The sequence below is a fragment of the Mirounga angustirostris genome, unplaced genomic scaffold (genome assembly GCF_029215605.1).
Source record: "Mirounga angustirostris isolate CCGP_5_RB_7025 unplaced genomic scaffold, mMirAng1.0.hap1 SCAF_16, whole genome shotgun sequence".
NCBI lineage: Eukaryota > Metazoa > Chordata > Mammalia > Carnivora > Phocidae > Mirounga > Mirounga angustirostris.
Window position 1 is genome coordinate 19,254,404 of NW_026991724.1, and position 22,225 is coordinate 19,276,628.

General features: G+C 53.5%; 1 protein-coding gene across 1 annotated transcript in view; it reads right to left on the bottom strand.

The window, feature by feature from the left end:
• The window catches only part of CDH5 (cadherin 5), a 35,559-nt gene extending 13,832 nt beyond the window's left edge, over nt 1–21,727 (bottom strand). The window contains exons 1-7 of the mRNA XM_045890997.3: nt 21,566–21,727; nt 9,651–9,869; nt 5,562–5,850; nt 5,270–5,386; nt 4,165–4,329; nt 3,117–3,304; nt 1,454–1,704 (exon numbers count right to left, since the gene is read on the bottom strand). Coding sequence (XP_045746953.2) covers nt 1,454–1,704; nt 3,117–3,304; nt 4,165–4,329; nt 5,270–5,386; nt 5,562–5,850; nt 9,651–9,851 — 1,211 coding nt within the window. The 5' untranslated portion in view covers nt 9,852–9,869; nt 21,566–21,727. The remainder of the gene's footprint in view (nt 1–1,453; nt 1,705–3,116; nt 3,305–4,164; nt 4,330–5,269; nt 5,387–5,561; nt 5,851–9,650; nt 9,870–21,565) is intronic.
• Nucleotides 21,728–22,225: the final 498 nt, after the last annotated feature.

A 22,225-nucleotide genomic window follows, 5' to 3' on the forward strand; every position in this document is an offset into this window, starting at 1 on the left:
AAATCAATCTCTTAAATAAATTCTTGGATCAGTAAAGAAATAAAAATTATCATTACAGTCTATTTACAATAGAACGGCCATGAAAACTGTAGTAGTCCCAGAGCTTGTGTGATGTGGCCCAAATTTCCATTTTTGGGGACATGTTTTTTGACCATAGTAAGAAGACCTAATATCATAGAAATACTAATTCTCCCTGAATTGGTATAACACAATTCTCATTAGAATTCTAATTTTTTTTTAAAACAGATAAAATAATTTTATAATTCATATGAAAGAGTGAATGTTTGAGAATGCATAAAAGCTGTAGAAAGTAAAAAAACAGTGAGGGAGGGACTTGGCTTATATCTGCTAAGTTTTAGTATAAAGCTGCTGCAATAAAACAGAATGGCTTTGCCACAGAACAGTGGACAGAATAGAGGATTCAGAAATAGATTCGTGTATATTATATAACAAAGGTGGGAAAATGAGGACTTAATAAATGGTCCTAGCACAATTGGTTACCCCTCTGGAATAAAATGAGATTGGATTAAAATCAACTGCTACATGGCTCTAGAATGTATGAGTTAGATGAATATTTTTGGTCCCAGAGGGTAGGGGCAAGGAGTCTAGTGGAGATAGAACAGGTGGTGATAAAATGGGTGTGGTGTGATCCAAAACATTTTTTTTTTAATTTATTTTTTTTTAATTTTTTTTAAAGATTTTATTTATTTATTTGAGAGAGAGAGAACGAGAGACAGAGAGCAGGAGAGGGAGGAGGATCAGAGGGAGAAGCAGACTCCCCGCTGAGCAGGGAGCCCAATGCGGGACTCGATCCAGGGACTACAGGATCATGACCTGAGCCGAAGGCAGACGCTTAACCATCTGAGCCACCCAGGCGCCCCAAAACATTTTAAAAACAATCAAAACCTCCGAACAGATAGACAGACAGACACAACAAATCCCCCATGAATGTACATAGATGTTTGTGTAGTCATGAAGAAAAGGTGTGACAGGACCACCTCAAACCATGAACATGAGTGGGGTTTATTGATGTTTTCTTTGTCGATCTTTGTGTTCTTTCACTGTGAAATGAACACTTTCTCCTTTTGTGGTTTTGGGAAGGCAAATTTAGTAAAACATATTTAGTGGAGGGGTTTCTCAGTTGGTTACCCTCTTGGCCATCCGATCTCCCTAGATGGACCTGTGGGAGCCGCTGTAAGGTAGAGCAGCCCTGGACAGTTCTAATGGCCAGGACCATGCTGGGTGGGGTGCCTGGGCAAGACAGGATCCCACCTGGCCCCTCGCGTCAGTGGAAGAGCTTGGGCTTCTAGTCCTGCCTCTGCCATGTCCCATGTATGTGCCAGGAGAAGCCATTTTCCCCATTTGAGTCCTGGTGTCAGTCCAGCAAGTGTTAAGAACCTCAATGCCGGGATCGTCATGGTCATCACCACCCTTATGCCCTCTACCCGCTTACCCAATGCTCCGCCGAGCTGCGTCAGGGTCTGTGGCCAGCACTGAGCCAATCAGAGGTTTCTTCTGGTTCTCCCGCAGCTGGAAGTGGTAGAAGGACTGCTTGAAGATGGGGGGCTCGTCCACATCTGTGACGTTGATGATGACACGGGCGGTTTTTCGGATGGAGACGCTGCTCAGGTAGTGGAGGTTGATGGTGGGGTCTGTGGCCTCTATGGTGAAGGTGTATTGCTGAATGTATTCGTAGTCCAGGGGCTGTGGAAGGGACAAATATGGCGAGTACCTGCTCTGAGCCAAGCATGTGACATGTGATCTTCATAGCAACCCCACAAGTTTTACAGATGGGTGGGGTAGCTGTGGCCCAGAGAAGCGGTGTTTCCAGGGTCATCAAGAGGAGGGAAGGGGAGAGCGGCTGGGGCTCGCTGGCTATCTTCGGCTGCCCCCCCCCGCCTCCACTGCATCTCAGCAGCCTCGGGGCTGCCTCCCAACCCTAGCTCTGTGACTGGCCCTGTTCCAAATGTTGAGGACACCCAGTGGGTAAGCCACAGTCCTGCTCTCTAGGGGATCACAGCTAGTCGTTCTATCCACAGCTCCTTAACAATGTGCCTTTTCCTTATGTCTTTGCTCAAGATGCTTCTCCTGCCTTTGCCCACTTAGCACACTCCTACTCACCCCTCAAGAAGACAGATCCGAAGGTAATCACATCTTCCAGAACCTGTCCTGCCCCCCTGACATAGGCAGTTGCTCCCTGCATGGGTAGCTGGAGCACTTACGTGTGGCTACCCTGTTGGTCTATGCGTGTCTTCCCCACTCACTGGGAGCTTCGGTGCTGTGGAGATTGTATGAGTCCCCTGGGTGCCTCCAGTCCCCAGTGCAGGACTGGAGCAGGGACAGCCTCAGGAGAGTGCTCCTGGGGGAATGGCCCAGTTCAGGCAGGGGGGTTCTAGAATGTCCCCTTTGAGATGGGTCATCCCCGGCCCAGGTAGCCCCAGTCCTCGGCATGGCCATTCTAGAGGCATTTTGTGTCCCTTCCCTCCTCTTCAAGATACAGTTGGTCTGACTGCTTTGTCTGCAGTAGCCACTGCCAGTGGCCACCCCCACCCCCACAGCACTCATTGCTTCCTTCCCTGCCATGGCTCTCTGCTGCAAATGCCTATAACACTACCGGGGCTCTCCGTGACGCGGGTGCCCAGGGCAGGCCAGAAAGTGCAAGAGTGAAAGCCCCCTGGAGCCCTCAGCCAACCCCACAGCTCCCTCCCGCTCAGCTCCTGCAACTCTGAGGCCTATTCCACACCATCCTCAGATGTCCCCGGTGGGACTGTGCCCCCCTTGCCCGCAGTGATAACCTGATAGTTAGGGAGCCTGTGTTCTTCCCTTTATGTGGCACTGCTCCTGGGGCGTCACTTCCCAAGTAAATGATTTACACCCAAATCCTTGCCTTAAGGTCTGCCTCTGGGGTAACCCAGCCTAAGGCACTGACCCTTCTCTCCTGGCTCCCCTTTCCCAGCTCTGGGGTCACAAGCTCTAAGAGTGCAAGGCTAGCTCTGAGCTGACCCAGAATGGACACCTTTGATGGCCTCTGACCTTGTGGTAGCCCCTGGATGAGTCCTGGGAATGTGGGGAGCCCCAAACCCCACATCTAATGTCATCGCTGCATGCCTACAAACCTTCATGGGCTTGATGATACCCTCGTTGTGGTTGGGGTCCGTCTCGATGGTGAAGGTGTCCCTGTATTCACCTTGCACGATGCTGTACTTGGTCATCCGGTTCTGGGGCTCGTCTGGGTCCTCAACGAACAGAGAGCCCAGGGAGCTGCCCACACGGATGTCTTCAGGCACGGAGAATGTGTACTTGGCTGATGCAAATAGGGTGCCCCCAAGGGCATTGGGTTAATGAGATAGACCCTTATATTATCCTAATACATTTTTATACAGGAAATGGGCACAATAAAATAATAATAATAGTAATACAACCTCTGGAATTTGGGGTCCCAAGGCAAAGAGGTTCTGCTCTATCCGTCCTATCTGTCCATCCATTTAACAAATAGTAATTGAGCACCTACTGTATGCTAGGTACTCTGCTAGGGGACCTATCATTTGACAAGAGAGACAAGTTCTACCTTTAGCGAGCTTCTGTCATGTACTACAGTGAGGCCACTTCAGGCTGTCCTTGGGGTGGCTGAGCCTCTGAATTACACCTCAGCACTGGAGGGTATAAATGATGAACCGTCTGACTTTCCTCCCCAGCCCTAACCAAGGCATGGGAAAAGCTCTTGTCAGACACTTTTTGTGGGGAGAGACTCAAGTCTGTGGGTGGGCTCAGGGCCCAGCCTCAGCTCTGGATATGGAATTTTGCCATACCCCTGTTCACCAGCTCACAGGGATTTTCTAGCTAGGGCCTGGATTTTTCTGAGTCTGTAGAAACTGGGTGAAACTATTCCTCTCTGGTAGTGGGATTCAGGGCACGGTGGTGGCACACAGCAGGGAGCATGATTTCCCTGTGGCCTGTGAGGGCACTGTGGCAGGTGGCATTTGGACAGCCTTGGGAATGTGTGCAGGGATGGGGAGCAGAGCCTCTGCCTGCAGGAGGGCCTTTGGACCCACCCTGGGGTCAAGGAACAGAGGGACACTGGGCTTCTCCACAAGATCCCCCAGGTCACTGAATCTGTATTCTCCCAACCCCCATCCTCCCCAGGACCCTGGGGGAAAAGCTCACGCTGGGTAAAGATGGGGAAATTGTCATTGATGTCCTGCAGAGTGATCAGCACCGTAGCTGTGCCTGACTCCCCACGGAGGCCCTGGGCATCTCGCGCTTCCACCACGATTTCATACTTGGCCTGCACCTCTCGGTCCAAGGTTTTGGTTGTCGTGAAAATGAGTCCTGCAAAAAGTGTGCCAGCAGCAGACATGTTACTTGGAGGGCTTTTAGAAAATACTGGTGCCTGGGCCCTATCCGGAGAGCACTCCCTGACTTAAAAGCTCCCCAGGTGATTCCACTGTGCAGCCAGGGCTGAGAACTGATGCCCAACCACCCCCACCCCCTGCCCCTGCTTCATACCCTGCTCTGCTGGACCAAAGCTGCCCAAACAGTTTGGTCCAATATTGGTCCTAGCTGTGTGGAGCGTGGTGTTGAGAAAGAGTGTGAGGCCACAGCTAGGCTTAGTGTGGAAAGCTATGATGGATTAGTGATGGCCTGCCTAGGCACGTCATCGGTTGGGGTGGTCTCTTTGCTTTGTTGTACTTGCCATCCTTCTGAAAGACAGTGTGCCCCAGGCCTGACCACCTGGACTTCTCTCTTGCTCCCCAAACTCGGTCCTTACGGTTTTTAAAGTTACACTGAGTGGATACTTACTATGGGCCATGTATTCTCTATATTTTATTTCATTTAAGCTTCACAGCTGCCATGCAAAATGGATACACGTTTTCCCATCTTCAGGATGAGGTAACTAAGGCTCGCAGAGGTTAGTTGACTTGCCTAAGGTCTTTGGAGGGAGTGAGTAGCAGGAGTGGGTTTGGAAACTGGATTGGTCCTACTCTACACCCAGAGCTGCTAACCAGCATTCTCTTCTGCTTCTTGTGTCACAGCTTGGGTCCTGGTTTATTTCCGGGACTGGAGCCCGTGTTTTGGCAGCTGTCTGCTTCCTTCTCCCCTCATCAGCCACCTTGTCCTAATGGGTAGAAGCAACTGTTTCCATAGGATAGTGTGGTTGGGTGATAGGTGACACCTGTCAGACTAGACTTTGCTCAGCTGCTGCACATGGAATATCCACCCCTACCCTGCTCCAAGCCAGGGCCTGCCCCGGAGCGTTAGTAACACAGACCGGAACCATCAATAGCAAAATATTCTTCTCCCTTCAGGATTTGGTACATGACAGAGGCGTGGTCTGCCACAGTAGGGTCATCTGCATCAACTGCTGTCACACGGATGACGGAGGTCCCTGAGGAAAGAGAATCCGGGGGTTACTGCCTTGGGACTGCTGGCCCCTTGCCCCATTCCAGCTGAGGACAGGTGGGGCCCAGGCTGCTCCCTTAACCCAGCTCCCCCAGGTCCCGGGGGGTAGAAAAGGCTGTGTCGTGGTCTGAGGAGCCTGCATGGGGGCAAAGTGCACATACCCACGGCCGACATCTCTGGCACAGAGGCGTTGAACAACCGGTGTGTGAACACAGGCCAGTTGTCGTTCACGTCGTGAACTTTGATGGTGAAGCTGGACGGAGACTCTAGGTTCTTGTTGGTATTCTTGTCTACCACAAGGGCAGTAAGGTGGTACTCCGGGATCTTCTCCCTGTCCAGCCTCTCAAAGGCATACACGTCGCCTGTGTCCTCTCTGACCCGGAAGACCTTGCCCACAGAGTCTCCTCTGAGCACATACTTGGTGTTCTTGTGGTTCACGCTCGATTTGATCTAGGAAAGAAGAGGCGCCGTGAGCTGAGGATGGGCAGAGGTGGCTGTGTGCGTGTGTCGTTGTGCACGCACACATGTGAGCATACAAGTGTATGTAGGTACGTGGTGTGTGCATGCACACCTGCATGTTTGTGCACGTGTGTGGACACGTGTGTGGTGCTGGCCACGGATCCTAAGTGTGGCACCTGCTTCTTTCACAAGCGTCTCTGACTGGTCATTAGCACGCGTTGCTCTCAGCCAGGTCCCTGCGAACACCACATTTGTGGGACTTGCCCAGCACGCTGCCCTCGTAGGCCTAGAGCAGCGCTTGGAATGTCGCAGGTGCTTGCAAAAAGATTTGCTTGGTGCCAATGGAAGGCGAGGGGTATTTTGCCCCTTACTAGTCACTTCAGCTCTTAAGCTCTCTGAGTTGTGGTAACCTCATCTGTAAAGTGGAGATAATATCGCTTCTGATGGGCTGCTCTAACGGGCAGAATGATGGCACTTTTGAAAGTCAGTTCCAGGAAACACTGGTGTCTTTTGTTGTTCCACACGAAAATTTGGGCCCATTGAGCTGGGAGATGGCTTGCACCGGCCAGCCAACTTACATTTTTAGGAATGTCTGTGAGCTGCTTGTTAAGCACAGCCATTATTACAAATCCATTTATATCAACGTATCAATTAAATGAATCCTATTAAAAACACAGGTAGCCTACTCAAAGTTCATTGCTTCCTCGTGATTGTACTATATTTTACTATGTTCTTGAGGTTATGTATATGTTGAATGATGGAAATACCACACAGTGCGGTGTTAATATGTATCTTTTCACAACTCTGCCTTCAGTGCCATCAAGTAGGGAGCTTGAAACAGACATGGTGAAAGTATTTCCACATGGAAATGAGCAAATGCTATGAATCAGGACTTCTTCTCCTGGAGAACCAGTTGTCAAACATTTATCAGCACACTACTGGTTCCGGTCAATTTAGTTTTGGAATGGTACATAAAATGTTCTCTTCTTGGAGATTTACAATGCATAGCCCTATAGAAAAAAACTCGAATGAGCTTTAACTCAGGATTTCCCATTGCAATAAGAATACTTTTTGTTTGTAACATATACTATTAGTGCCCTAAGGATCAAGATTTATTCATTTTTTAAAATAAATTTTAAAAATATTTTATTTATTTATTTATTTGAGAGAGAGTGAGAGAGACAGAGAGCACGAGATAGGGGAGGGTCAGAGGGAGAAGCAGACTGCCGGCTGAGCAGGGAGCCCGCCGCGGGGCTTGATCCCAGGACCCTGAGGCCATGACCTGAGCTAAAGGCAGATGCTTAACTGACTGAGCCACCCAGGTGCCCCAGGAACAAAATTTAGAAAAAGATTTGAAAGCTAATGTACGTAAAGCAACTTACACAGGCTTTCAATAAATACCTGTTATTATTCATGGTAGATGCATATGTTAAAAGATACTAGGTTAGAAGTGCTAAACGTTTCATTTATAGAATCTTAGAAACAGAGACACTTAGGAATATAAGAGAATCCTATTTCATGCATGTAAAGTGGTACTCCCATGGATGGTTAGAATGTTCAAAAAATATAGTTCAATTCAATTCAAAGTATATAAATCGGATGCCTATAAGGTGCCAAGCAGCACACTGGAAGCACAGAGGTAAGCCAGACCCTGTTCCTGCTCTCAGGGCTGAGACTCTGAGGAAGGGCAATACGTAAGGGTCCAGGGAGCAAGAGCCTGAGTGAAGGTGTCTGATGAGGAGAACCGAGAAAGAGTGGGTCTCAAGACAGGAGGGGGAGCGTCAAGAAGGGTGTGGTCAAATCCCGTGAGTCTGGAAGACATCCCTAGGGTTGAGCAACAGTGCAGACCCTGGAGCCCTTGGTGAGAGCAGCACTGGGGTGAGGGGAGGTGGGGTGGGAAGGCAGATGACAGGGCTTGGAGAAGACTCTGCAAGGTGAGGAAGTGGGGACCAGAAGTGAGGACCCTCTGCTTTGGGTGGGGCAGGGCCTCGGTGTGCTGGGGCCAGGCGGGTTCATGAGGGGGTCCCAAGACCCAGGGGCCAGGACATATGATGAACAGTGGGTCAGGAGGCAAGAAGCAAATGCCCCAGCTCTGCAACCTGTGGCTTGGGGGGAACAGTGGGGATTCAAGGAGAAGGGACAGTCTGGGACTCTGTGTGAGTTGCTTAGGGTTCGTTGGTAGTTCCAAACTTGGTTCTGCGGGGCGGTGTGTGTTAGGACCCACATGGGCAGGGGTAGTGATGGGGCCTGACTGAGCTTTGACCTATTTTATTGGAATTCTGCATAAGATTCCATTTGAATATAAGCTCCGTCCCTTGTGCTCACTTCGGCGGCACGTACACTAAAAAGCTCCTTCCCTCCAACATTTAAATTTTTCGAATAGTTTTAGATTTATAGAAAAATCGAGAAGATAGTACAGAGTTGTCATGCATCCTGCTCCCAATTTCCATGATTATCAACATTTTATGTTAGTATGGTACCTTTGTTATCATCAGTGGGCCAATACTGATACATTTGTAGTAACTGGGGTCCATTGTTCATACAGATGCCCTCAGTTTTTGCTTCATGTCCTCTCTCTGCTCTAGGAGCCCATCCAGGACACCCCCATTACATTTAGTCATCACTTTGGGCTCCTCGTGACTATGATAGTTTCTCAGACTTTCAGTGTTTTTGGTGAGTACTGATCAGGTGTTTTGTAGGATGCTTCTCTATTGGAATTTATCTGATATTTTTCTCATAATCAGACTGAGATTATGGGTTTCTGGGAGCCCCCCTTTTTTAAAATTATCACTATATTTGGATATAACATCTTAATGCTGAAAGCCATGCTGACCCATATTTGTGGATTCGGAAGGCTGCTCAGAGCTCACTCCCATTGTCCAACCAGTCTGTAAACAAAGGCTCCGGACAGTGGCCTTGATAAACAGGGATTTCCTTCCCTCAGATTATGTCTTTGGGAGCCAGGAGGCGATCCTTGGAGCCTCGTCCATGCCTCTCCCAGGCACGCTGTTCCTTCCCAGGGTGGGACTGCATGTGGCTTCTCTGTCCCGTGCGTGGCCCCATGCCAGGTGCCAAGTGAACGCTCTTAGCAGATGATGGCAGGCCTGACGCTCTTCCTGCTGCTTGAAGACCCTCGGGAGAGGAGAGCCCTCTGAAGGTTTCCGTGTCAGGGCTGCGCATGATGCAGGTGGCTTCCGCTTTCTGCTGGCTCTCCCTTACTCACCCCGCAGATTTTCCTCGGGGCTGGCCATTCTCATCAGTGGCTGATTCATGGCACAGTTATCCCATTGGGAAAGATGTAGGTGGGTTGATGACATTTTCCTCTATGGTGCAGAGTTCACAATTGTGTTGGAAGTCGGGAGCCCTGTGCTTTCCTAGGGCTGGGTTCTCCTCAGGCTCTGTCCGGGTCTCACCATGTGACCCTGGTCAAGCATCTTTCTCTGAGTGGCCATCCTGAGGCATTGAAATTTCCCAGCCATTCTAGGGAGCCAGAGGAGCCCGTGGGCACAGTCAGCTAGCTGGTTGTGGGCAGGCTGCGAGTGGACATTCCCCGGCCGGCCCCACCCCCAGCTGCTGTGGCGTCAGCTTCCGTGTACTGTCCCCATCACCGCCTCTCCCTTCAGCGTCATGACCACTTCTACCAGCTCTATCCGCTCTACCACCATTACCTTCACGGCCGTCAGCCCCACCCTGGCGGCCAGGACGGAATGCGTCACCAGTGGTCCCACCGCCACCATCACTGTGGGCCGCCCGCTGCGGCCGCCACGCCTGCTCCAGGGCCCGAGCCTTACCTTGCCCACATAATGGGGCAGCGAGGTGTTTTTCTCTTCATCAATGTGCATCTGGTTCCAAATCCAGTCCCTCTTCTGGCGCCGGTGGGTGGGCAGCAGGCCCGGGGAGTCCGGTCGGGCAGGGCTGGTGGCCGCCGCAGTTGCCACCAGCAGGCCCAGGCAGGTGCCCGCCGAGGCGATCAGCAGCAGGAGCACCTGCATCTCCTGAGAGGCACCGATCTGGGGAGAGAGAGGAGAGCCCCCCAAGGCGTGGCGTCACTACCCTGGCGCGTGAGCAACTCCCTGCTGCCGACGGAAGGTCCCTCCTGTGTTCGCTCTGTTGTCCTTTCCTCTCTGCTGATGCCGTTCCTGCCCCCAGATCGCTCCCGGTCTGGGAGAGGGAGGCAGACACAGAAACACCTCCTCCTCAAGCGTCACATGTGCTGGTGTGGAAGTGAGCGCAGGCGACCGTGGAACCCTCAGGAGGGCTGGAGGGAAGGTTTCCTGGAGGAGAGGGTGACGCTGATGCTGACGGTAGCTCCCAAAGCCCGGTGCCGTGGGCGCCCCGTAACCCTCCTTTTACGCACGAGAGGTTAAGTCCACACCGGAGCGGGTGGTGGGGCTGCAGTAGAGCCTTGGTGTCTGACCTCAGCAGCTGTCTCTTACCAAGTACTTCTTACCAGCCTGACCCCGTTCCCAGCACTTGACGGGTGTCATCTCATTTAATTTTCCTAGTTACTCTCGAAGTGGATATAATTATAACCCTCACGTGACCAATAAGCCGAAGAACAGAGGGGTTTAGTTAACATCCCCGAGGTCGCCTAGACAGTGAGCCCCGGAGCCAGGCTTGAACCAAGTCTGCCTGGCCCCGAAGTTCTTGTTTTTTCCCACTGCCCTCTCTTGTCCTAGCAGCTGCTGCGGGGTGGGACTTCAAGATGCCTCTGAACAAACATGCCCCCCGCCAGCACGAGAGCCCCTGTGGCCGTGTTGCTTTGATGTTGTCTTCAGAAAGCTCTTAGGAAACCCCAATGTCTTAACCCAGAGGGTCAGGCCCTCACCAGGCCCAGAGCTCACAGCTGGTGATCAGTTTAGAAACTGTCGCAAGAGCAGGAGTGGGGGAGGGCAGGGGATTGAGGGGCTGGGCTCACAGGACTGGCTTCACAATTTGTGGGGCCCAGTGCAAAATGGAAGCGTGGGACCCTTTGTTCAAAAAGTATTAAGAATTTCAAGATGGAGACAGAAGAATATGAAAGCAGGCATCAAGCGCAGGGCCCAGTGTGCTTGCAGACCCTAAAAGGCAGCCCTTGGGACAGGGAATCAGCCTGGACCTGAATCGTGGGTCACCCACAAATCAGAGCCTGGCTTCATCCTGAATTCTAGGAAGGGGGATTTTTCCCCACTGCCCTATGGTGGCTGAAGGCTGTGACTTTGGCTATTACTGTGCTCTCCCAACATTCACCCCATTAGTCTACTCATGCTGGGCCCCTGTGCCACTGTTCTGTGGCTCCTGGGTAAGTTCAGGGGCAGAGGGCAGGTTGGTGGGAGTGGGAACCAGGGCTCCTGCTTGGAAGGACCACTCACTGGATGCTGGATGGGAGGCCACCACCCAGGTTGTCCCCCACCTTGGCCCGAGGGAGAGCCCGGATTCTGAACATTACCGGAGGTTTGTAAACTCCAGTAACATTTCCTCTGAGACGCTGGCGCCACGCTGTCCTCAGTGAGGGCCCAGTATGTCTGCGCTGAGCTAGCCTGGCCTCTGGGTCTGCTGACCTTAGCATCTGAGGCCCCTACCCTGTAGTCCCTGCTGCTGGCCCAGGAGGAAGCAGGCTCCCAGGGTTGGGTGGGACAGAGCGCTGGAACATGCTCCAGAATGCATGTGCTGTGTGCCTGGGGAGAGGTTCTGGGTCTCAGTTTCCTCATTTGTGAGGTGGTGGAACTGGAGGAGGCTTGGTCTCCACTGAGGTAGGACATGGAGAGGGTAGCCATTTTAGGTGGGAGGAAGGCAGTGAACAAAGACTTGGGAAGGTTGGGCGTGCTGGCCAGGAAGCTGGTTCTGACTCAGGGGAGGTGGCCGGCATGTCCCTGCCCCAGCTTTGCTGGGCCCAGGCCTGGCGGGTCATTTCCTTTTTTGCCTACAAAGGAACTTTGAGTTTTGGTTCTTTCTTCCTCTCAAGTGAGAAGTGACTCAAAAATGAAAAAGTAGAACAAACAGAAGTGAAACTGAGAAACAAGGAGAGAGAGTCCTCAGGCCTTTAGACAGGATGGAGTGAGAACCCATGCACTGAGCCAAATGGGTATTGAGTGCCTACTATATGTGGGTTCTGTAATGGGCACTGGGGTACAACAGTGAGCAGGGCACATGGGGCCTGTCCTCAGGGACTGCACACTATAGTGGGAACACCAGGAAAATAAGCAAATATGGAAAACACCAGCTAGTGATACATTGGGGGGTGCAACAGAGAGAGGGGGTGGCTGACTAAGACTCTGAGATCAGGGGAGGCCTCTCAGAGAGATGACACTTCAGCCAGCATCTGAGTGTTAGTCTTAGGAATACCAGGGGAAGGGCATTCCAGGCAGAAGGATCAGCACATGCAAAGGCCCTGAGGTAGAAAACTGGTTGGTGTGCTTGAAGAAACAAAAGAAGTCCCCAGGTCAGGTAGAAATGAGCAATGAGGGGTGAGAGACAGGAAGAGGTGACCAGGTCAGTGTGGCAGGCTGAGTGACAGTCCCCCCAAAGATGTCCATGTCTGAATCCCTGGAACCTATGTATGTGTTATTTTCTATGGCAAAAGGACTTTGAGCAGATATGATGAAGTTAAGGATCTTGATATAGGGAGGCGGTCCTGGATTATGTGCACCATGTTATGCATAATGTAATTACAGTGTCCTTAAAAGATGAAGGCAAGAGGGTCAAAATTAGGTAAAAGGAGATGTGACAGTGGAGACAGAAATTGGTGTGATGTGCGGCCACGGACCAAGGAATGTGGGCGGCCTCTTGAAGCCAGAAAAGGCTATGAAATAGATTCTCCCCTAGATCTCCAGAGGAACGCAGCCCTGATTTTTAGCCCGCTGAAACCCCTGTCAGACCTCAGCCCTCCAGAACTGTAAGATGAAAAGGAAATAAATTGTGTTGTTTTGAGTCACCATGTTTGGGGTAGTTTGTTGGCTCAGCCATTGGAAATGGGTACTATCGGGTTGCATGGGGCCTTGTAGGGCAGCCTGGGGAGAGAGCTCTTCCTTAAGAGGGTGGGAGAGCGATGTGGTCTGATTTGCAGAGGTCGCAGCTGCACTGAGGAGATAGGCTGGGAGAGGGGAGACCCCGGGGTGGCGGTCACTGTCACCCAGATTGGGGTTAGGAGGGGAGGGCCCTGGAGTATGCTTCTGAGGTGGAGTGACCAGGACCTGCTGGGGCAGGGGATAGTGGGGTGAGGGATGAAAAGGAACCCTGGGCTGGCCCCTCATCGTGGCCTCTCCCAGGGCATCCCCCATTGCAGCACAAGCTTGGGCCTGGTCCCAGGGTTGATGCCCAGGCCCTGCCGCAGGCTCAAATCACAGCACCCTCTCCTTCCTGGAGAACATCATGCCCCATCTGTGTCTTCCCTACTCCCCAAGGCCAGCCACAAGTCACACATAAATCTTTCCTCTTTGGGCTCAGGCGGCGTGGGGTGATGGTCGCGGGCTCTGTGGTCTTCGTGTACCTCAGCTGCACTGCTTTGTCACTGCATGACTGTGCACAAGACGCTTTACCTCCTGGAGCCTTGGTTTCACCATCTGTGCAATGGGAACACTAGCATCTACCTCTCAGCGTTGTTTTCAGGCCTGAATCCAAAAGTATTTGTGAAAAACAGTAACAATGAAACCAAACGTGGACAAATCCTCTCTGACACTGGTTCTGCTTCACTGAGTAGTCGATTTACCATTTTATTCCTTGACACCCAGTCGTCAGGCTGGAGATTTGCGGGTCCCCACCCTGCCAGGTCTCCGCCTCTTGCACCGTCCCTGTGCTCTGCTCTGTGTCAGGGGGTCTGACCCTGGGCCTGACTCCTAGTGTTTGGCTACCAGGGGCTCCAGCAGGAGCTCTGAGGATGGGAGGGGAGAAGTGGGGGATATTTCTTCCCCGTTGCTCTCTGTTCTGGTTTGCATCTCTTGCTGTGGCTGCATCTGTCCATGCTGGCAGCTCCTGTTAGGCAGCACCCCCCGGTTCTGTCCCTTACTGGGTTCTGGAAATACGCCTCCTCTTTGTGCCTTCAGCCCTGGGGTGCTTACAGCTTCCCACTCTTGCTGGTTTCTGTATGCCTCAACAGCCCGTTTGTTCCCTTAACATGCTCACAGCTCTGTAGTACTTCCTTCATAGAGACCCTGCGTTTGACACCCCCCCCCCACCCCCCACCCCAGGTAACTTCTGTTTCCTGCTGGGACCTTGTCTGATACAGCAGACAGGAGCATGGCTTTCTCTTGGCTGGGACCTGAGTGGATGGGCTAGTGGTCTCAGGGCCAACAGCTGCCATCATCCAAATGAATAACCAAGCTGGACTTAAGTAAAGCAGAGGCCACCAGTCACAGGCTTTGGCCACATGGCTCACAGGGGACATTAACTCCTTGGTGGGTTTTGGCTGGCTCCACACACACACTGTTCTCTGGACGTGCAGAAAAGCCCCTTGGATTCTAGTCTCTGTCCAGTAGAGGCCCTGCTATGGGCCCTGGAGAGAAATCCCTTGACACACAGGATTGGGCTCCCAAGGTCACCCCACATCACTGGTGTGTCACCAGTGTGGCAGGGGGAGAGTTGTGTGTGCTCAGCTCCTTGTCAGCAAGCAGTGAGCGAGGGGGCAGGCCTTTGGAGATGAGGATCATATAATCCCATGTCCATCCGCATGCTTACCCTGGAGTGCCCTCTCAAGCCAGCCCCTTCTTGCCTGGGGCGGTAGAATGGGGTTGACAGCCCTGAGCATGTCCTCGGTGCTGTGTGCTATCTCATTTAAACCTTGCAGACTACCAGATAGCTGGCAGTAATCCCCCTGTGCGGGTGAGGCTCAGACAGGTGGAGTGAGTCATCCCGGGTCATAGGGTGGCAAGAGATGGAGCCAGGATTTGAACTGAGGCTGCTTTTCACCCCAAATACTGCACTCCCCACTGTGTTGCCCTCTGACCGACTCTTTGAAGACACTCACATGTAATGATAATAAACAGTTATCCTCCATGCTTAGCATGCTTAGCTTTCATAGATGCTGTCTCAGTTGGTTTTCATATTATCCCCAGGCTATAGGAATTACCGCCTCCACTTCCCCGAGGGAGAAACTGAGGCACAAAGACAAACAACTCAGAAGTGGGAGGTCTAGAACCCTCACCCAGCTCTTTTTCTGAATCCTGGGCTCCTTCCACACCCAAACTGAGAGGGGCCTGAGGGACTTTTCCATCTGAAAAGCCACATTTATTTGGGTCTTTTGCCTTCTGTGTTAGAAATTTGGCCTCCAAAATGGGGGCCAAGAGAAAGGGTTTTGTCAGACAATTGTTTCTCCTACTGCTGATGGAGAGCACACAGCTGGAAGCAGAATTGCCCTTGGCTGCACCTCTGGAGGTGTGGTCAGAGCCGCAGCTGGGGTCAGGCTTACTTTAGCTCTTTCCCTTCCTATGAGCGGTTTCCCTTCACCAAGTTTTGGGAGCTATCGGAATGCTGCCAGGTGGATTGGGGTATGACGGACAAGCAGAGGGTCTGAGGAGTTTGGAAGTGATTTCTATGCTCAGAAAGTCCCAGCTGAGCAGCCCCGGGAATTTGCCTGACAACAGCCTGGAGGGGCACGGGAACCTGCTTGGCAGCTCCACGCAGAGGCCAGGTGCCTGCCCGTGTCCCTGTCAGGCAGGATTTGTGATGGGGCTCCGTCCCTGGAGCCCTGTTCGTGGCTTTGGGGGCAGCTCCAAGTGCACTCCTGGATGAGGGTGGGCTCTTGTGCCCTCAGTCAGTCTGGGAAGGTCTGGGGGGCCCAGAATGAGAAGACAGAGTGTGTGGTCTAAGGTGAGTGGGCATGGAACCAGGAGAAGGGGCAGAGGAGCCTCAGAGAATCTGGGGGACAGCGGGGCTCACCTCTGCCCAGATGGGAGGTCGGGGCCTTAGAAAGCTCTCAGGTCCAATTCTTCGTCCATGGCGGGTGGGACCACTGGTGGAGATGGCTGGGCTGAGCCTGAGGACTGAGGGGTGGCTCTGAAGGTGGAGCCAAGTGTGGGAGCCTGTGCCTCTGTCTGCTCCCCTCCAGTTACTGTCTGGGTCCCGGGGTGCTTGGTGGGCTTCTGGCAGCAGCCCCAGCCTGCAGGACGTTAACACCCACCAGGTCACAGCCTCCCAGCCTCTGCACTTGGCATTCTCTCTCCACTGCCTGGATTTAGTCATATATCCCCACTTCTGGAAGCCTTCTCTAGAGCCCTGGGCTTATACAGCCACTCAGCAAACACTTACTGAGCACCTGCTGTGTGCCAGGCGCCGAACTACATGTGGGGAACAAACACAGGCTGTGCCTCCACGTTAGGATACTAACCGTTTGATAAACAATGTCTAGTTTTAAATTGTGAGGTGTGCTGATGGAGGAGAGCAGGAAGCTGGAGGAGGGGGCCAGCCCACCCCAGATTGGTTTGAGGGTCTCAGTCCAGGAGGGAGTCTTCCTTCTCTCTGACCTACTGTGGGATATCAGGCAAACATCCCTTTGGTCCCTTTCTGTTTGTTGCCCCCATCTGTCACTGGGGTTTGGTCTCGAAGGTGCTGTGAAGTCTACTCAGCTCTGTGAGTTTAAAAAAAACTCGAGGGACACAGAGGGAGACAAAGGGAGGGGAAGGGAAGAGCTGGAGCTGCTCCTTTTGTAGCTAAATAGACCCTAGGAAGCCTGGACCTAGCTGGGAGCCCCTCAATGGAGTGGCCTGGCGGGTGCCCCTGGGCTAGTCCTGCCCCCAGTACCAGCAGACCTCTGCTCCTTGACCTGACCAGAGCCCTGCTCAAACCTGAGGTTTCAGGGGCTGAGTCTAGGCCTGAAGGTGTTATCAGGCAGGTTGGAGGGCCCTTTGGGGTGGGGTAGAAGAAGCTTGCAGGTCAGGGATACACACATGACATTCTCACACCACATGGACACACAACACCATCAACGGTGTCTGCATAAGTACACAGTACACACCCCTGTCCCCACTCATCTGCCCTCTCCGCTCCCACGCAGTACACCTCCACCAGCCGGGACAAGATCTGGCAGCTGAACCCAGCTCCAGGCAAAGCCTCAGAGGGCGGGCAGGACGATCAGTCCCAGCCCAACCTCCCACGGGCTCTGGACTCTAGCCCAGAGGCCCTGGGTCAGGGATTAAGGGCTGGGCTTTGGGAGGAAAAGCCCAGAACATGTGGGGGCTGTGCCTGTGGGAAGGGCAAGTGCTGGAGCCCCCGCTCCTTGTGTGGCCCTGAGTGGCTCTCCTCACTGCTTTCCCACCCCACCACCTTGAGCTTCTCAGTCTGGGACAGAGATTGGAGCCAGTGATCCCCAGACTCCCACATTGTCCACTTGATCCCCAGCATTTACCACTGGGCCTTGACAGCTGTGAGATACTGGGAGGATGAAGGGTGAGGCCCTAGGAGGCCCTTGGCATGGGGTGTGTTGGGGGGCAGGATTGGGCAGCTATTAACTGGCCCCTTGGGGCTTTCTCTTGGTTTGTGGCTCAATTCAGGGTAGGGACCTGCTCTTGTGGGTCCCAGACCTAATCTCCTTCCTTTGGGGTTCTGCCAGTAGCTTCCCTGTTTTGAGGCCCCTTCTTGCTGACCATGCTGCTCCCCTGCTGACCATTCCTCCTTGGCTCTCCACCCCCAGCAGGATGAAGCCTGACTCCTGAGCCTGGTTTCAGGGCCCAGCATGGCATGGCCCCTGCCCATCCCGCTGGCTTTCCTCTCCTCTCTCTCCCTGCCCCTTCCATCCATGAGGAGAGCTAGACATTTCTGGAATGCACATTGCTCTTCCTCTCTCCAGCAGGCTCTTTGCACAGGCTGTTGCCTCTGCGTGGGATGCCCTTTCTTGCTGTGTCCCCTGGGTGAATGCTCTACTTCTTTTCAAGCCCCGGGCTGCCTCCTTGACGAGGTCTTCTGATTGACTCCTGCCCCTAGCACAGCCTCTGCCTCCTGGCCTGAGTGTCTCTGACCAGGCGGGTTTTGGACCTAGGTCTCCACTTGGTCCCAGCATCCTGCTGCATGAATTCAAGGCCCTGGACCTTGAGGTGTCAGTGTCTCCACTGCTGCCTGTCAGCCTGCCTCAGTCTCCAGTTCTGGTCTTGTCACTGCTTCCCTCCTCACTTGCAGGATTTAAAACACAAATTTGCGTATTCACAGGCAAGACCTTGGGTGGTCAGAGCAGATGCAATCCTTGGTATAGCTCAAGAGAATCTCCTCCTTGTCCCCAAATAGCATCTTTTTTTTTTTTTTTTTAAAGATTTTACTTATTTATTTGACCGAGAGAGACACAGCGAGAGAGGGAACACAAGCAGGGGGAGTGGGAGAGGGAGAAGCAGGCTCCCCGCAGAGCAGGGAGCCCGATGCGGGGCTCGATCCCAGGACCCTGGGATCATGACCTGAGCCGAAGGCAGACGCCCAACGACTGAGCCACCCAGGCGCCCCCCAAATAGCATCTTGAATGGCCCATCATATCAGACATACCACCAGTAGGATTTTGATTCTTGGAGGACGACAAGGTTATACTCTGACGAACACGTGCCTGTCCCTGTGCAAGGAACCTTTTATGTAGGCCTGGCCGGACCGAGCTCCCAGGGTGTCACTCACCCCTTTCCATACCCCTGGTAGACCTCACTGATCACAGTATCCCAGTATTTATTCCCATTGAACTTGAACTCAGTCCCTCAATCTTCAGTACAATCTTACAAGTAGATAGTAACAATTCACCAGGCCTAGTTTGTGATTTCAAATAATTTTGTGTTGGGTGTCTGGGCTCTAGGATCATCCAGTCTACCCCTTGTTTTCTAATGGGGGCAGCTCCAAGCTTCAAGGAGAGAACACCCTCACCCCCAGCAGGGAGCCTTTTCCAGTCTTCTTTGGGCTTCCTGACTTCGACTGAGGCTCTGAGACAGTCATTGGGAGCAACAGAATGAGCCCCACATACCTGCCTCTTTGTACTGGCCCAGCTGCTCAAGAGCTGTGTGGCCTTAGGCCCATCCCTTGCCTCTCTGAACCCCAGCTCCCTCATCTATAATGGAGGCAACAGTAGCTGCCTTGCTGGTCAGGAGGATCTCATTTGAGATCATCGGTGTGAAACCCGGTATACAGTTGGTGCTCAGTAGGTATGCAGGTGTCTTGACTCTTATGTACCCACCCACTCCAGCCTGATGGCTGTGGGCTGGGCTGGCCAACTCACACCTGACTTCATTTCCTGGTTCTGCCCTGGGCCCACCTCCTACACCCCTCTGTTCCTCTCCAGAAGGAAATCGCGTTCGCTGCCTGCCTGGCCCTGGGGTCCCTGCTTCCCCTCCTCCCAGTATCTGTGCCTGGCCGGATCTGACTGTTACTGTGTCCCAAGACAGACAAACTGGAGGTCCTTGAATGAGTTTAGGGACCATTTGGTCCATCCCCTGCCCTAGAGAGATTCGAGGACTGAAGGTCAGAGCAGACCTAAGGCCTCTCAGTATTCCTCCTCCAGGAAGCCTTCTGGTATTTTTCCACCCAGCATCCACGTGGACTTGGGTTAGGGTGGACATTTTAGTATCTCTAGCCAGAAGCCAAGCTCCTCAGGGCAGGACCTGTCTCTTAGAACATTCCTTCCAGGATCATTTGGCTCCTCGTGCCCGCTTCTGTGGCTTAAACTGTCAGGTTCAACCCTCCCTGACTTTTCCCCGCTCCGAGCTTCACTATGGAGTGTGGTGGGGCTATGGGGTCTGAAAGGGCTGGCCTCACTCCCTATTTTGCTTCCATCTCATGCTCACTGTGTAACCTGGGACTGGCGGCTTGGTCTCTCTCAGCATCCAGCATCCGCGGTCCCCTCTGTCAAATGGGAATTCTTTTAGTAGCTTCAAGGATGCTGAGGGGGTGGGGAGAGGTGTGGAAGTAACTGGGATAGATCCCCGTAGGCGAGAAGCCCAAGATTTTTCTAGAGCGAGTGGCAGCTGTGTTCACCTTGTGTCCCTGAGGCAGCAGCAGAGCCGTGAGTCAGCCAACTTGGGAAGAAAATACGTGTGGCCCCTCTGGTTTCCTGCCCCCATGTCCGGCTCTTGTTTGCAGCACAATCGGTCAGGTTGAAGCTGCAGGGTGGGCAGCTTAACCCCTGCGAGGCCAGTGCATGCCTCTTCTACTGCCTTGCAATGGTAAGCAGGAATTGGCAGGGCTGCCGGGGGGCCGCTTAGCAGCTGCTGGGCCCCTTGGAGATCACCTGCTGCCCCCCAGACTGGGGCCCAAAGAGGGCTGGTCTCCGCTGCTCCCCACCACCTGACGGGGGGCCAGAGCCCCTGGTCCTGGCAACTGGGGCCTTCAGTGTCGCTAGCCTTCCTGGCACTTCCTGCTCTAAAAATCCCTGTGGCCACGGCAGCCTCCCTAAGTCCTCTGAGCGGCCCAGGCTTCCTGCCTCCCCCAGAGTGCCCTTCATCCCCTGGGGGATCCTGTGTGTCCCCTTCACACAGCAGCATCGTCCGCGGGGTAGGGAACAAGCTCGGCCTGGAGTGCTTGCCAGAGGAAGAGCTAAGTCCACATCCTCTCCCTTGCATCCCCCCGCCCCCCCACCTGTGGAGGACACACTGACCTCAGGGGTCAAAAACCTTACGACATTCACAGCTCTGGGGTGGCGGCGACAGTCAGCTGTGATTTCTTGAAGGCCCCCCTCCCGTGAGCCATTCCTGGTGCCGGGACTGGGTGTGCACACCATCTCCTTTCATTGACTCATGAAAAGACTGCTTTCCTCTGGCTCACAGATGAGAAAGCTGAGACATGGAGCAACTCTTTGGCACTGGCAAGAGTCTGGGCTTTGGGGTGCCGATCCTGGTTCAGATCCCCACTCCCGCTCTTACTTCGCCCAGTCTCAGTTGCCTCCCCTGAAGAACGGAGAAAGGACGCATCTAAACTCATGGATTCGTTGGCAGTAGTAGAGTCATGAGCTCCGTCAGACAGAACCTTTTATCCTATCACCTTCAGTTCCCATAACCACTTGCACAACGAGTCCCTGTCTCCATTGTTCAGACGAGAGCGTGGAGGTTTAGAGGTGCTGAGTAATTTCCCCAAAGCAACATGGGAAGGATTGGGAGATCTGGGGATCTCACCTTAAACTGCCTGCCTTCAACTCTTTTGGGGGGACTTCCCTAAAATATGAGGGCTCTGGGGTCCCAACCTCGGGGCATCTGACTATAGCTCCCATGGCTCAAACCTGGCCCCCGCAGTGTCCAGGGCAGGGCGGGGAGGGATCCATAGGCAGGGCCTTAGGTGCTCAGAGACAAGCCTCAGCTTGCCTATTCTAAAAATGGGGGCACTGGCTGACAGAGAGGGCCTGGGGCTCAGAGCTCCCCTTCCAGGGCTCCTCTCCCAATACCAGCACAGAACTTGGGCAGGAGGGACGATGTCAGGCCTTGGGACCACGCAAGGGGAGACTAGGCCTGGTGCCGGTCCTCTGCCTCTGCTGTGCTGGCAACTCAGACAGACTCCTTCCCTCTCTGATCATGGCAAGGGGCCTTCACGCCACACACAGTTGGAGAGTCTCCATGTGGAAGAGCCTAGTCCTTCCCCCCCAGTCCTGAGAATGCCCATTTGTGTCTGTGGCACCACCACTAGGCATACTCTCCTGGCCCTGCTCTGAGCCAGGAGGAGACCCGGTCTGCCCCCAAGGAATGGCTCTTCCCTGGGACCCCGACAACCACCGCTCTATACCCAGGGAAGCCGAGCACCCTCACAGCGTGGTCTGGGATGGAGTGGGGCGCAGAGATTTGTCACTCACCGTGCTCGTGGGCTGAGAGGTGTCTTCGTTCCGTCAGACTGTCCGTCTGGGGCTGAGTTGCTGTGGAGTTTGTGGAGCTCTGCCGATAGCCTCTCGAGGAGAGCCACACCCGGCCGACTAGGGAGGCCTGGCTGCCGCCCCTTCAGGTTTTCCAGCTGGCCCTGGCCCACTTCCCCCTGGGATGGCTTCCTGTTATTGTTCCTTTGTGAGGGCCAGGCTGGCTGCAGATAGGCAGGCTCTGTGGTGGGCGGCTGCCTTGGCCTGGCCAGGCTACCCCCACAGAGCGCTAGGCCTAGATCTGGCCTGGGATGCTCAACTCACACCCTGACCCCAGGCCTCAGCTCTGGGGCTCTGGGCCTGGCACCCGCCAGGGTCCTTAGTTCATCCTCCTTGTAACCCTCAGGGTAGGTGTCATCACTCCCATTTTATAGCTCAGGGCACTGAGACTCTAAGTTTAAGGTGCTTCTTTACCCAGCTGGGGTGTACAGAGCAAGAGATCCAGCCTGGGTCAGCCCGGCCCTGGAGCCAGATCTTCCGAGGTGACCCATGACATGCTGAGAGAGGGGCAGACTTTGCAGGTGATGGGGAGGCTTCAGGGCTTTTGGGGGTGGCTGGGTGGGAGATAGGAAACAGGCAGCAGCTCTTGGCTCTGGAGGGCCA